This window comes from Poecilia latipinna, unplaced genomic scaffold, assembly GCF_001443285.1.
Source record: "Poecilia latipinna isolate Pla-1442-1.1 unplaced genomic scaffold, P_latipinna-1.0 Scaffold569, whole genome shotgun sequence".
In the NCBI taxonomy this organism is placed as follows: Eukaryota; Metazoa; Chordata; class Actinopteri; order Cyprinodontiformes; family Poeciliidae; genus Poecilia; species Poecilia latipinna.
In genome coordinates, this window is record NW_015113185.1 from 293,909 (window position 1) to 310,457 (window position 16,549).

Consider the following 16,549-nt stretch of genomic DNA (forward strand, 5'->3'; position numbering starts at 1 on the left):
ANTACTATAATAATCGTNAGCTGCAGCTCCGATGTACAGCGCATCTGGAAAGTATTCACAGCTTTTTCTTTTTCCACATTTTAATATCTAGTGTCTGAAGATACGAGGAGAACAACATCATCTATAAAAATACATCCTTTTTAAAGACTGAGTTTACTGTTGGGTTCAGGATGAGGACTATGTCCTGTTGTACTTCATTAGCATGTTTCAGTCTATAAGGACTTCTTCACAAGTGTTTTTGCAAATATGATGATCTCTTTTGGGACATGACAAAATGTACCAAAAATGAAGATGCACAAAGAGTGAGTGGTTCTTGGCTTCTACTTCCTTAAATAGAGGTTCTGGCAGAACAGAGGCTCACATTCCCAGCATAGCTGCTGCATTCAGAGCCTCCCCAAACTCTGGAGCGCTTCTCCTTACGTCTGCAGGTAGACCGCAGACCTCTGCACCGCTTTGTCCTGACCAGAGAGGGAAATGTCTGGCGTGAAAACTAAAGGAAGAGGAATAATTCACAGTTTGTTCATATCTTTGGAATTCCATTTGAGTCTCAACTGCTTCTAAAAACAGCCCAACTGTAAAAAAAAAAAACCCTGCTGGATTTTTTTTTTTGGCAAGAAGTTCATATTTTTTGGTGTGTGGAAAATGATACGTTTCAAAAACCTCCCAAATGTTAAACCACATTCCACAGGCTCTATGCCGTTACCTAGCAACCCCAGCAGAGCCCAGCGCCGTTACCTAGCAACCCCAGTAGAGCCAAGCTCCGTTGCCTAGCAACCCAAGCTGAGTTCCGGCGCTTTTGGTCCGCTAGTTTTAATATATAGAATATACTTTATTGATCCTCAAGTGGAAATTGCTTATTAGTTGACAAGCTATTCCATATAAGGTGTTAAATATTAGTAAATAACCATAAACAACATAAGATTTATGTAAAATAAAAATAATAATCCTAAGTAATAATCCTTAATTAAGAAATTTAAGCTGTCACAGCAGAATGTAGACAGAATAAAAGAGCAACAGAAATGAAAAAACTGCTGTTTTTCGTTTTTCTATTCTGGTCAGTGTAGGAAAAATCATCATGTAAGCTAAACTAGAAATATAATTATGAAAATATCACTATATACACAACATACAGATGTGCATATATACATATATGGACATGCACACATAAATATACATTTACAAAACATATACATGCCGCTGTGTGCACTGTATAAAGGCTGATGGAAAAGACAAGTGTTTTGTTGTTGACTTAGCAGCCAGAAACCACTTGCTTCATTGTTGTTGGTTATGCAGGAGGCTTTACTAATGCTTTTCAAAGATGTACACTTATGCATATTTTTTCAGCCATTTTCACATGTTAGTATAAACGCTGAGTTAAGGGGTGTAAAATGTCATTACCTAAGAATGATTTTGTGAACAAAAAGTAATGAGGCCATATCCTAACCTGCTAAACAAAGCAAAATTCCTTTAAAATAAAGGTGTTGTGTTTGATTGAAGAGTGGAGCTATCGTCTGGTTTGGCTGCAAACTTGTTTAAAGGAGGAAGTGAGGCGTGAACTTCGCTCCGACGGAGCCGACGGAGCAGGATGTGTCCACAGGAGCCTGGATGATGCTTTTCCTCTGTGCTGAAGGGAGACACAAACACACACACTCTCAGCATCAACAAACACCTCATTGTCATGCAGGTGCTTCCCACTTTGCAGACAGCTGTTTTGGCTACTGTTTCAAACATTGAACAGAATAAGTAAATAAGCGGCTCAGAGGAAGACACCTGCTGGCTGAAGAGTTGCACAGAGCTTAAAAAGATGAGAGCTGAGCTTCATTTAATCTCAACAGGTGTGAAACAAAACTGGGGCTGGTTGACATTTGTTTATTGTTGTTGCTCATAGGGATCTTCATTTTCATAGATCGCTGTTGAGCTAATGAAAACTAATGTCTTCTTCTGGCCTTTCTGACACATTCAGGCAACTCTTGGCTTTTTTGTATCTCATAAGTTTATTTTGTGCAAACAGTAGTTTTCAGTATTTTCTACACTTTGCAACATATTTACAAAGTTTTTTTTAAATCTTAAATGCAAAATGCATACATTTTTGCCATTACTGCTTCATTGTGTTATATGATAGATAAAAAGGAGTAAACTGCCGCCAAAAAAACCTGAAATATCCTTGGTTTTGTAGAGATTAATCTCTAAATTGTTTGTTGATATTGAGGATGCGTGTGTGTGTTTGAAAAGTTGCAAATTTGCTGGAAGTTTCAAAAATTAAAAAATGTTCAACTTTTGAAACTCAGATATTTCCATGTTTTTTCAAAAAAACAAAAATAAAACATGGAGAATCTGGATAATCTCAAAATTTCTGATTTTCTAGTAAATGTTTGACTTTTCAAACTTGTCCTGGTTTTTCCTAGAAACTTTTTTGGTGCAAGTTAACTTCTTCTTTCCTTTTACAGTGGCCTTAATACACCATCGTAATGCTCCACTTAGTCAGTTACAAAATTAGTTGATAATTAGTTCAGTAATTGATTCATTACATTTAAGTCGATTAATCTTTTCAGTCCTAATTGTAAATGACAAAACCGCTACCATTAATTAGTTTGTTACCTATTTTTAGACGTTTTCTGACTAAACGTGAATCAATCTGTCTGTGAAATCTCAGTGTGGCGTCCAGCTGAGTGCTGCACCAAACAAAAAGCTTGTTGCTGACGAGATGCTGCAGACCCAGATCGGCAGGAATTTCAGGGTTACTGCAGAGGTCAAGCAGTTCGCCACACAAGAGTGCAAATATCAGGCTCAGGTTTGCTTTTGTGCAGGGAGTACTTTCCTGTTCCGCCAACAGTGTTAGCCTGGCCATCAGTGATGTCTAAAGGCGCTCTAACATGGGCACCCCGCTATATTGCAGTTGATTTTATGTCTTTATGTCTATTTAATAAAATTTGGCTATATTGCTTCCATTTTTACTGCTCAAGTTGTATATAAAAATGTATTTTACTAGTTTAGCTTACTACACAATTTTAACAGAAACTTTAAGTCCTATTTTTTATTACTTGTAACTATTGTTGAAATAACCATTAACTATTTTAGTAATCGATTTATCATTGACTGGGGCATAAAGACTCAGGTCATTTGTAGACAGAACTACATTGTGAGAGCAGTAATTAAGCCAAAACTACACAAAAATACATAAATTCTGCATTTAAGAATTATAAACATGCTTTAGCCAAAATTCCTCAAGTGGAATAGTTTGAGCTTCACCTGTTTCAAATTCACTACAGTAATGCTATATTATTGCAATTTAGGGAATAAAATGTTTATTTTCTCATTTAAAAAAGGAATTAAATAATTTATTTGTATCTATTATAGTACTTGAATAAAACATGGTTAAATGAAAAATGTGCCAATTTTTTAAAACTGATTAATCATTAATTTGAGTATAAACTCTCAAAAAGGGTCATTTGCAGAAAGAACACTGTCAAAGCAGTAATTAAACCAAACATAAAAATGCATAAAAATTACATGCAAGACTTTGTTTAAAAAAGTTAAATGAAAAATTTGCCAATTTCTTCCACTGATTAATCAATTAATCATCAGATTAATTGATTTAAATGTTTGTTCTTTTTTTTTCTTGAAAAGTGACTTCTCTAACTTGATATTTTCCATTTCTTTATTTTTTTCCCTACTTGGTTTGGTGATGATATAATATAAAGTTAGTGAAAGTATATATGAATCAGGCAGTAAGTGTACTTGTGATTAAGGCGCAGCACTCTGGATCATGAGGAATCTCTCCATTCTTCAGCAGCAGAGCCTGTGGTATGCCAGCACATTCCCCACTGCTGAGCTGGAGAATCCAGTCGGAAAGCAGGAACAGGAACTTTTCCCTCACACCGCCCAGTCACTACTCGGATTTACTGAAAAAAAGAAAACAAACAAAAAAACAACTTTGTTCTCGTCTAGTAACACCCACCACTACAAATTTGTTCCCTCATTCTTTCCAGACAACATCCTGAATCCATGAATGTGTCATTTATTAGAAAAGAGGAAGGCAAAATGGAAAAGAATTTGGAAAAACTAAGCATATTGATGCATTGATTAACATGACTGGTATTATCTTCTGGAAGGTTTTATCCATAATGGTTTAAGAATTTAATTTAAATCAGTATTGGTTCTCCTCTGGCAGTTTTTCTAGTTTGTATTATAAATATTCATCAATGTTAAATTTGCTACTGTTATGTTTTGATACTGTAAAAATTGGCTGAAAAGCAGCAAAGGAATCTAAATATTTGAGTCTGGAAAGTAATCCTAGCACATTTATTTCTTGTTTTGCACCCATCATCTTCAAGTATGAGCTAGGCATTGTGGGATGTTTCATCCCAACTATGTTTCATAACAACTAAAAAGCTCAAAGGAATTTATTCGCTGTAGAAACACAAAGTCTTACCAACATTTTTGCCAAGTTTCTAATGCAAATATTTCAGTACACTTGAAATAAGACAAAACTAACTTAAAAGTAACTTTTCAGAATATAAGAGCTTGTTGTAAGTCAGTAATTCATTAACATAGATGAGATACTTTTTCCTCAATATTCAAGAATTATTTACTAAAAATAAGTGCCTATATTTTGCTGAAAAGTTAGTCAGTTTTGTCTTATTTCAAGTGTGCTAAGATATTTGGACTATACACTAGTCAAAAATACTTGGTAAAATTGTGCTAAAACCTAGTTTTAGCACTCAGGTGGTTATGTGGCTCTGAGAGAAATTATCTACCAGCAGGAGCTCCACTAAAGTTGGACGTGGCTTAATTTGAGGTCAGAAGTGACTAGACTAATGCTATTTTTTTAGTCATTATGATCAGAATTAAGGATGCACGTTATCTAAAGTTAATTAGTAAGCGGCCTTTTTCTTAAAAACGTGTGAACTGAGCGTCTTTCCATAAAGACATATGCTTAATTAAAAAATAAATTAAAATGATTACAGTTTAACATTATTTTGTCAGCTGCAGTGAATACTGACTAAATAAACAGAAAGTTGTGGTTTTCTCACATTAATAAATGTAGACATATTTATAAAATAGAACAGTAACCTTTTCTGACTAGAAAGATGGAACTTAAGGAACTTGTCGAGCTTGTCTGAACCGAACCGCAGAAAAAGCATTTTGCGTCCCACACCGGACTCCGGACCGTTTCTCTTCAGGCATACCCCCGCCGCCATCTTTGTTTCTCGTACAGCTGCGACCAGCGACGCCCTCTGCTGAACGGCTGCTAAACCACAACACTAAAGTAGGTCAAGCGGACGTTAGCTTATCTATTGGAACAAATTTTACTCAAATAAACCATTAATTGATCATTGTTTGCATCCAAACTTAACTGACTTGTTTACAGTTGGTGTAGTCTCAGTTTTTGAGCTCAATGCTGACTACGATGTTTACTCAACATGAGGAAGGTTAGCTTTGTTGATAGAGATATAAGGTTGATTTTTAGATGGATTTAAGCTGTAACGTGATGGAAGAATGACCTGTAAGTCAAATCAGGCGAGGATATTTGAGTGTGGATCACAGAATAGGACATAAAGCTGCTGCGTCATTGACCAGTCTAACCGCTGTCTTATCTGTAGCACAGTCTGCCTTGTTGTGGCTTTGCACGCTGTCGACTCATCTATATTTAGCATGAGCGGAATCATGTGTCTCCACCAGTTTGGCTTGTTGTGTATGTGTGTTTCGCTGTCCATTCGGGTTTGTTTTTGTTTGCATCAGTGTGTAACAAACGAGCTCAAACCATCACATTGTTTCCACCGCTGTCCCTCGTTTCTCGTGATCAGAGTCCGAAATGAAAGGACAAGCGGGCCGGATCCGGGTCAGGGTTAAATGTGTATACAACAGACTCGGGTTACTTGGAGATTTAATTTGATTTGCACTATTTAATGAGATTTTCACTCGCTTTTGTTGCCGTTCCTGGCTGAAAGATGGACGACTGTTTTTGGTAAGCAGAGCTAGATTACGATAAATGTCATCCAGATGAGGAAATCTCACAACTGCTTTCAATCACTCGTCTTGTCAGTTACTGCTGAAGATGATGCAGCAGGGGCGGCTCCAAAAAAGTTCTGAAAGGGGTGACCAAATGGGGGCCAGTAACAATCTGGTTTGGCTCATCAAAAAGTGTTGGACTTATTTAGTCTTTTCTGTAAGACTAAATAAATGCAATATTAGTAAATCAAACAAAATTTATAAGGAAAGAAAACTAACGTATGATTAGTAATAAAACTGTATTTATAGATGGATGATGGATAGAAAAGGTCTAAAAAGGGAAAAATAAATGCATTAATAAATAACTGTATAAATAAAATGAAGACATTAATTCTGTTAAGTGAAACTATTAATGGAACTAGATTTCTTAATTAAATTTAAGAAGTTATTGACTTAAATCAGGTTCCTACATCTCGCTGAAAAGTTATTTGTAAGTTAGTTTTCTCTTATTTCAAGTGTAATAAGATATTTGCACTAGAATCTAGAGAAAAAATCCTAATATATTAAGAACATCAGTTCTACCTTAAGAAAGAGGTCTTTATCTACGTCTACTTGAATTCAAGTTCTAGTTTTTATTTGTGATGATCCACAGGTCAGAGCTAGAATCTAGTTGGAGCAGTAAATTAAGCTCCATTTACACCAAAATAGACCAGAACAAAACTTTGATCGCTGAAATCCGTCCGTCCATGGTCTCCCGTACACCAGGACATTCGACCTCCTTGGCTGGAGTGACTCAGACGACTTTCCCGTCTGTCTGCCTGCTTTCTGTTTGTGTTGCGCTTTCAGACGGCCAGCTTGTGGCGCAAAAGGTGGCGGGTCTGACTTGAGGGAAACCGAGCAGGGATTAGTCACAGGGCGGCGGAGCTGTGTTGAATGCGCCGCTCTTGTTTCGGTGCCACTGATGGCGTCAAAGGGCAGCGGTCGGCCAGGGTGGCGTGCACTCTGTGCCAGCAGGGAGCTGCTGTGTCAGCCCCTCAACAGATGACTCCCTGTCTGAGGTTTCACTGGTTCTTTCAGCGGTTCCTCTCAGTGAATCTGGTGTGATTCACTGTCTACTGTTTACCTGTCGCTAGCCTGAAGTTCTGGATTTGAACTGTGATTTTTATTCATTTTAAACGGGACCTGTTGGGGAAAATTCACTGAAGCAGGTTAAGTTCCCAGGGGGATAGATTTGTGTATGACACAGACCGAGAGTGGGCTAGGGGGATTGCACTTATGTCACTCTACTTTCAGAATAACGTTTAAAATAAGTAATAATACTGCTTTAACCGTCCATTCTGTACAGTTGAATGATACAACTGTACAGAATGATCAATACAGTTGTTTTTTTTAGGTATAAATTAATGTTTTTTCTTGTCTGGAAATTTCCTCCAGAATGTGAAGTCATATTGGACTAGGACAGTGCTGTTACCTAGCAACCCCAGCAATGCCCTGCCGGTTACCTAGCAACCCAAGCGGAACTTTGGTCAGTTGGTTTTAACACTGCAAAGTATTTTTGACTAGTTTTTTGTGCAAATATCTTAGTTTGGTTTTATTTCAAGTGCACTGACTCACAAGTAACTTTTCAGTGAGTATGAGTTTAAGTCACTAATTCCTAAATGTTGAGGAAATTAAGGTAATTAGGTAAAGTAATTTTATTTATACCGCACATTTTCAGCAACAAGGCAATTCAAAGTGCTTTTAGGAAATAGTACTTGTTCCACTGATCGGTTTTCTCTTATGGTAAAAATGTTGTGTGTTAAGTGAAATAATCTGCTAGTAGAACTAATTTGTTTTGATCAATAAAAGGCGCTTGTTTTATTTGCTTAAAACAAAACTTTTTAACAATATTTTGCTAAAAAGTTACTTGTGAGTTAGTTTTGTCCTATTTCAAGTGTACTAAGATACTTACACTAAAACTAGACCAAAAATACTTGATAGGACTGTGTTTTTGCTGCATATAGCGCAGGCAGCGATAAGACCAGTTGACCAAATGTGCTGGAATTCTGCTTGGGTTGCTAGGTGACCGGGCTGAGCTTAACTCGGGTTGCTAGGTAACTGTGCCCTCTAATCAAATATGACTCAGGAATCAAATGGCTAGTTTTCCTGTGTACTAGTGTTTTATTGTTGACTTACCATCTAGAAACCTCTTGCTGCATTATTGCTGATTGTGCTGGAGGCTCCAGTTCTGCTTTTCAAATATGTACGGTTGTATTATTGCACATATATTAGTAGCCATTTTCACATGTGAGTGAAAACATTGAGTTGGGGGGTCGTGACCATCAGCAGCTTATTTGGATTTAATGACGGGATGCCCTAAAACAGCTCATTCTGAACTGAGCAAACTAAAATCTCATTATCTAAGAATGATTTTGTGCAAAATATGTAATAAACATGTTTTGTTTCGCCCACAGACCTATCCCAAACTGTTCAAGGGAGCATAGTGGCTCACCTTTAAAGACCTATCCCAAACTGTTCAAGGGAGCATAGTGGCTCACCTTTAATAGCGGTTGTTGAATGTGTGTGATGCTCCAGATTTGTGCACCGTTGTGACCCAACTGATTAGAACCAGATCCATATGTGAAAACATAGCGCATGTTTCTGTTAGCCGTTGACCTTTAACCCCTGTTAGGTTTGAACTGTGACTCCTCTGAGTGATGAAAGCTGGTTCACGGTCAGTGTGAGGTGAACCGCTCCACTTTGACTTGGTGACCTTTTTAATCCTTGTAAATCCAGTCAAAAAGGCATAAAGTATCATCTTGAGCTTCAGGTTAATGTTTTTTAGCCATTCTCTTCTTACTGATTGATGTACTTTCAGTTTTTTTTACATGAGAAACTGTCTTGTTATAAATATGCCAGTGGGACTAGAACTGTTTCATCAATATTAAGGAATTAAAACAAGCTCCTACATCTTGCTGAAAAATATGTTAGTTTTCTCTCATTTCATATTTTCACTAGAAACTAGACAAAAGCTCTTGGTAAGATTTTGTGTTTTTGCAGTGTGTGATCTATTAGGTCATTTTATCTTGATGTCAGATATAAACTTGAAACAGCTGTGGGATTTCAGATCAGTGATTAATACAAATATGATTTTATTTTATTCTTTTAAATAAATACCACAGTCTTTTAGGGAAATCTTTACTGTTTATTTCTAAAACTTATCTCTCCTGACGTTTTAAAAGCTTTTTATGTGTTACATAGTAGGGCTGCAGCTAATGATTATTTTAGTAATTGATTATTCTACTAATTAATTGATTAATTGGATAAGAAATTGGCACATTTTGGAAGCATTTTATTTAAGCACCTTCTATATAATGTTAGAAATACATCAGAAGATACAAATAAACAATGATTTAATTCCTTTTTTAAATAAGAAGATATACATGGTTTTGCCTAAAGTACAACACAGCATTCCTGCAGTAAACACTTTGTCATTTGTAGCAAAGGATGCATCTGCAGCTAAAAATACTTGTAACATAAACATGTGAAAAGCTCAGTGCATTTCTAATCTTAAATGTAAAATATATAAATTTTTGTACATTTTGGCTTAATTACTTCTCTGTTTTTTTAGCAAATTGCAGAAAATTGCCTTTTTTGAGTCTGTATGCTCCAGTTAGCAATTAATCGATTTCTAAGTTAGTTGCTGATTATTTCAATAATCGATTAATCACAGTTAATCCAATGACCAGACCGGCTTAGGTAGGATTTCTGTTTTAAACAAACTATGTGGGATCACATTCCTTTTTCAAGCTCAGATTTGATCATTTAGAAACTTTTAGTAGCTACATTTCACCGTTTAAGTTGATATTTTAAAAACTGGCAGACCGGCTCTACACTTGAAGTTAGTTTTTCTATTTTACACTTTCTCTACAACAAATTGGTATTTTCCACCCATGAGTTTCATTCATGGTGCAACTGCTGCTCCGCGAAAGGCCCAGGATTGCTTCACTCAGAGGAATGAGGGATTGCGTCACCGTTGGAGCGCGGCGCAGTGACTCCCTGGATCCCTTTACACGTCTTGCTGCTTAATTCATTCCATTTATTTCCATTCCATATTTTGTTACTTATCTCTGCCTCATCTTTTCCTGCTTCCTGGTCCGCAGTATTACATCATTCCTAGACGAGGGCCTCTGGGCCTGCTCTACTCTACGACAGGAGAGCTTTCTTTTTTCTTTTTTGGATCTAACCTAGAGCTCTAAAGTTTTCCTCCTTTTTTCCAGTGAGCATTGTCTTTTTGACAGTTCAGATCACAAAACCAAGATGTGAAAAAAGTTATGCACAGAATAAATATTGAGTTATTTAAAAATAAATATTCAAATGTGTTTTTTAGCTCTGAAAAACAAAAGTATTATTACTCATTGAAACTAACACCGATTAATCGATTACTATAAGATTTAATCAGATTTTAAAAATTCACATCTTCATTTAACCACTTAACTTTTTGTATACACATATAATACATTAGAAATGCATTAAAATATGTCAAGTCCTTTTTTAAAATAAGAAAATAATCATTTTATTGCCTGAAAAGCAACGATACAGCTTTCCTTTAGTGAATTTGAAACAGTGGAAGCTAAAACTGCCACTGAGGAGTTTTTGATAAAACTTATTCACAGACAAAGGTTTGTTTTTTATCTTAAATGCAAAATGTTTTGTACAATTTTGGCTTAATTACTGTTCTGAATATGTTTTTTACAGTAAATGGCCAGGAGCCCGTCTACTCCTGTTAACGATTAATTGTTTACTAAATTAGTTGACAATTATTACAATGTTTTAGTAAATTTGAACATGAGAAAATGTCTTTTTATAAGTGAATTTATCTGCAAGTGGAACTGGTACTTTTTACTTTTACTTAAGTAATTTTATTATTAAGTATTTCTTGTCTTACTTTAGTAAAATATCTGGATTCTCTACCCACTGAATGAAAAACAGACACGTTTTAACCAAAACTCACCAGACACAGACGCACACCTGCTGTTTTTGATAAAGTTTTAAAAAAAAATTTTTTGTAAGAAACTGATTTGGAAAAATCAGTTTATTTTGCCTGATTTTGTTATTTTTTGTTACGTATATGAATTATTGTCGTTTTGGACCTTGAAATATCAAAATTTCCACTTAACTTTATATTTTTGGTCCATCTGATGATGACATTTTAAAATATTAATTGATTGATAATTTGATCTGTTACTCAGTTCTTTAGTAGATATTTTACCAAATACATATTTTACTCTTACTCGAGTAATTTCTTGGCTGCTTTTTACTTGAATAAAAATACGTTTAAGTATCACTACTCGTACTTGAGTACAATGTCTGGGTACTCTGCCCCCTCTGACTGTTGGATATGAAGGCCAGAGCCATGAGGTCCAGCTTACAGCTGGTGTCTTTCCACAGGATGCGAAGTGTTCCTGCTTCCTCTTATGTCCCGTCTTTATTTGTTCGGCTGACTGAAGCAGCCGACCTGACCTGCTGGTAACTATAGCTGTGGCCCAAGGCAGCAGGAATGGATCCTAGTGGCTCACAGACAACAATAGAGCTCCATGACCTCCAGGTTATGTTCAGCCCAGCCTTCAGGACCTCGGTGTTTACCGTAACATCTAAATGGATCGGTGACTGTAGGCCTGACATCATAGTGAGCTCTTCTATTTTAAAGCTGTGCAGGTGTTTACTAATTACATCGATGAATCACATCTCCAAAGGTGGAGCTTTTTTTTTCCATCTGGGCTTTCCATATAAACATATTGAAGCACCAATGGGTCACCATCCTGATGAAGGCAGCGAGTCGAATCGCGCTGGCGACGAACACTTCAAGAGTGTCTGGAGTCTTCAACTTAAAAATATTCTTCATCATCACTTTATCAGGCTAAATAACCCAAATTATAGCTATTAATTTGAAACTTGCTTCCATGTTTCACTTACAAATACTGTATTTAGTTTGTAAGCAAAATATTTAGTTGCAAGTTAAATATTTAGCTCCAAAAATACTTAGTTACCAAGCTAAATATTCAGTTTGTAAATATTCAGTTTACAAACTGAATATTTAGTTTAGTGCTAACTATTAAGCTCCAAACTAAATATTTAGATCGAAGTCTAAATATTTATCTTTAAGTCAAATATTTAGTTAGCAGGCTAGTTTCAGTTTATAAGCCAAATAGCTAGGTAGTGAGCTAAATATTTAGCTCTAATCAAGCTGAATACCTTTGACATCATGGTCGGGTTGAAACTGTCGCATTTGTAAATTAATGAATAATGTGGTAAAAACTTGAAAAATATATTTCTTGTATGTCAGGCTAAACAACCCAAATAATTGCTGTTAATTTTTGACCCAATACAGATATGTCCAACGCACCTGAATCCTTCTTGAAACGTAACTTTTTTGTGTATTTTTAGCACTGCTTCATGAAGCTTATGTTTCGTTTCTTTGTTTGTCACAGGTCTGATCAGTCAGTGGCAAGGTGAGCCTAAGGAGCGGATCATCTCTCTGGTCCTCACCCACCTCCCTCTGCTCAAACCGGGCAACACAGAGGCAAAGAGCGAGTACATGCGCCTGCTGCCGCGCATCCTGGCGCACACCATCGAGCACGGCCACCACCTGGAGGAGTCCCGCCAGCTGCTGTCCTATGCCCTCATCCACCCGGCCACCTCCCTGGAGGACCGCTCCGCCCTGGCGCTCTGGCTGAACCACCTGGAAGAGAGGGCCGCCGCACGGGGCGACTCCCTAGAGAGGCCGCCTCCCGCCGCCGGCCCCCACCATCACCACCACCAGTCCACGCCTCCGTCCACCCTGGCCTCGTCGGGATCCTCGTCTTCCACGAACTCTTCGTCGTCGGGGAACCTGTACAACCTGCACCACCACCACCACCAGCGCTACGGCTCCGACGACCGCCTCAACGGCTGGCAGAACTCCCGGGACTCGGGGATCGGCGGAGGCTGGCACCAGCAGCAGGGCTGTGAAAACGGACATCTCCTACTTTACCCATCATCCTCGGTGCCGGCAACCATCAACACTGTTGGAACTGGTGGAGGAAGCAACACCAGTAAGTAAAGTCATATGTACTTTTAGCAGAACCGCCTGCTAGTAGCTGAAACCACGCTATAACTTCCCGTTTTAATAGTCCAAACACCAAATATACATAAAAAAAAATAATTAATACACTGCAACAACAGAACTTTATACCAAGTATTTTCGTCTTATTTCTAGTGCGAATCCATCAGTATGCTTGAAATGAGACAAAAGTAACTTACAAGTAACTTTCCAGCAGATGATAGGGCTTGATTTAAGTAATTCATTTATATTAATGAAAAAGTATGAGTTCTACTGGCAGTTTGAGGCTGCAAAAAATCTGTCCAAGGGCCACAGATGGCCCCCAGGCCGCACTGTGAACACCCTTGTTTTAAGTGAAATGCCTTACTGCTGAAATGTGCTATACAAATAAAATTTGATTGATTGATTGATTTGATTGAAGTCAATCAATATTGATTAAAAAGTATTAGTTCTACTGTCACGTTTCTTTTTTTTACTTTTAATATGGGGAAATGTCTTGTCATAAGTGAAATAATCTGCTAATGAAACTATAACTTTTTAATCAATATTAAGGATTCACTGACTTAAAACAAGCTCCTATATTTTGCTGAAAAGTTACTTGCAAGTTAGTTTTTGTTTCGATTAAAGTGTAAGACATTTGCACTAGAAATTAGACCAAAATATCAGGTAAGATTTTGTATTTTTGTAGTGTAAGGATGCAAACAGTGAGTGGACTTGTGGTTAATTACGGATTAATGGTTTATTAGATTAAAATTACTTCCAGTTGATTGTAAACAACTGACAATTTAGTAAACAACTTAGATCTTCTTGTGGTGTTGTAGTTTCATTGCCGTCCAGCAGAGGGCGCGGCTAGTCATTCGTAATCCGAGCCACATCTTTCTAGAAACAAAGATGGTGACGCTACCACTGGACAAGACAGAGAAACGGTTCGAATAGAGTCCGGTTCGGGATGTAAAATGCACTTTAATTAGTTCTGTTTTGAAATATAAATACTCAACAAACTCGAAGTGTTGGAAAAGCTTCAACTTCTCAACCAAAATCTACTAAGGTGCGACGAAGGTGAGTAAGTGATGGCAGGAAAGCGGAGCGGACAACGCAGAAAAAAGGTAAGGCGATAATAACGGTTGATTTTGTGAGCTGTTGTGAGTTATTCCAGTTTTAACATTTCTACATGCGAATAAATGTTTTATTCCTTTCGTATTTTATTTTTCTATTCACAACCTAAGAGATTCCTGTTCTATTATATTTTATGATGTGCGTAAACCACAATTTTCAGTTTATTCACTCCGCGTTTTATACAACGGACACAAAATAATGTTAAAATGTAATGATTTTTTCTTAAATGTAGCATATTATGAAAAAAGTAGCTTTTTGTGTTATGTAAAGATGGTTGTACCGCATGATACAAGAGAAAACTCAGGTTTTTAAGAGAATGGCTGCTCATCAATTAAACGTTAGTCGATTGATAAGCATTCCTGCTGCAGAAGCTAACACCCTTATTTCTGCTTTTGGTGATTCGGCCAATCAGCATTCGGGAAAAATAATGTTTTCAAAATGGCGGCCGATAGCTCTAGGATTTCCCAAGCTGTATTTCTTCAAAATATTTTACATAATGCTGATGAATTAGCAATTTTTCTGCTAATTTTAGTCGCTGCCTTTGATTACCAAGAGTTTTAAAAATGATTATTGACTGAAAATACTGACAACAGCTCACTGGACTATTTATTGAGTTATAACATAATGAACCCATTTTCAAAATGGTGTGTGTAAAGTCTTGTAATAATAAGAGAACCTAAATTCATAACTTTTCATCCTTTGACAGCAGATAATATGCTGTATCTATGCTGCTTTATCTAAAACTGCCTGTTCTTTTTACTCCTTTTTTGACAAACAAGATTTTCTTCTTAGAAGAAAAATTAGCTAAACTGCAAATGATTTATTAATTCCTACATGTCAGATATTTGTGATTTGCGACTTTTTTGGTAGACAGAATAGCACTCGTTTTACATTGAATTAGTTACAACAGAATGTGTTTCGATAATTTTGACTAATCTAGCTGGTTGTGGACAAAATACAACCTGATTGTGGGTATAATTTCTCACATTTTTTCATAACTGTATAATTTAGTTCTCACATTGAGAGAGGTAAAGTATAGTTTATTGAATTTGCTTCTTGATTAATACTCCATAGTCATAAATTACTTCAACATGTTTTTTCTCAAGTAAAAGTAAAATGTAGCCATCTAAAAGATTACTCAAGTAATGAGCAACTGATCAAATTATCAAACATTTAATATTTAAAAATTACATGATCGGACGGACCAAAATCCGATCAGTGGAAATGTTGGTATTTTAAGGACCAAAATGACAATAATTTATAAAAAAAAAAAAAAACAAGAAAAAGAAAATCAAGCAAAATAATTTTTTATTCATATCAGTTTCTTTAAATATAAAACTTATGAAACGAACAAAAACTGCAGGTCTGTGTCTGAATTTTTGGTTCAAACCTTTGTTTTTGAGAATCCAGAAATTTTACTCAAGTAAGAGTAGCAATACCCCATAATAAAATTATTCAAGTAAAATTAAAAAGTACAGCGTAGTAAAAATACTTTTATATGTATTTTATTCCCCCCCAAAAACGTTACTCAGGTAAATGTAATTGAGTAAATGTAACTAGTTACTACCCAACTCTGCTTATTCTTAGTCACTTCCAGAGGTTTGAAACTTCCTGGAGTTTAATCAAAACACCAAACTGAAATAGTCGGCACAGTAAACACACTCTGGACAGTTCGGACCAGCGGCTCCCTCAACAAACCCACACAGCAGCTACATGGCGTCCACATGAAGACGACGCACCGGCAGGGAAGGGCTGTTGAAATTCGGCATAACTATGGTCAGCGCAGGATATTTCCAGACATGAATGCAAGGGCTCTGTGGATTTTTTTCCCCTTTCTTTTTCTGGAAGATGAAAGAAACAGCTGAGGGGGTTTATAAATAAATGCACATTTAAAACCTATTCACTCTTGGATTCTGGGCTTCTTGCCGCCTCCGACCCAGACGAAAACCTCAGGATTTCACAACTGATAAATTGGAGTTCGCCCAGTTGGTTTGGATGGCAAGCAGAAAATAACTAGGATAAAGTATTTTTTAGATACTTTTACCAACTATTATTGGAAAATACTCAGTATCTGATTGATCTATCAGGATTGTGTTGGATTGTAATTGTCCCATCACTTCATCTAGACTAGTCTTTCTCAAACTATGGTGCCCCTAGAGGTCCACAAGGTACTGCATGTAAACAACTGTTTATTTGCTGTGACATGAGCTCAAAGTGCGACACGTACATTTAGTTTACCACAGAATTGTGTTTAAAAATAATAATGGATAAGTGGCTTAAAACCAGGTCACTCAAAAGAAAAACTGAACATTTTGGTGGAAAGAAAATAACGCCAGAATTACTTGCATGTAACACTTACATGTTACTTGTATGATCGGAGGAAGTTAAGTCATTTCTGAT

General features: G+C 36.6%; 1 protein-coding gene and 1 long non-coding RNA gene across 2 annotated transcripts in view; both read left to right on the forward strand.

Moving 5' to 3' along the window:
* LOC106953214 (protein Smaug homolog 1-like) overlaps positions 1–13,055 on the forward strand; it is a 32,484-nt gene extending 19,429 nt beyond the window's left edge. The window contains exon 3 of the mRNA XM_015041815.1: positions 12,423–13,055. Within this exon, the coding sequence (XP_014897301.1) occupies positions 12,423–13,033 (611 nt within the window). The 3' untranslated portion in view covers positions 13,034–13,055. The remainder of the gene's footprint in view (positions 1–12,422) is intronic.
* A 776-nt stretch (positions 13,056–13,831) lies between these two features.
* On the forward strand, positions 13,832–16,046 carry LOC106953215 (uncharacterized). Its single transcript, XR_001426159.1, has 2 exons — positions 13,832–14,139; positions 15,737–16,046. It is a non-coding gene; the product is annotated as an uncharacterized LOC106953215 (long non-coding RNA).
* Positions 16,047–16,549: the final 503 nt, after the last annotated feature.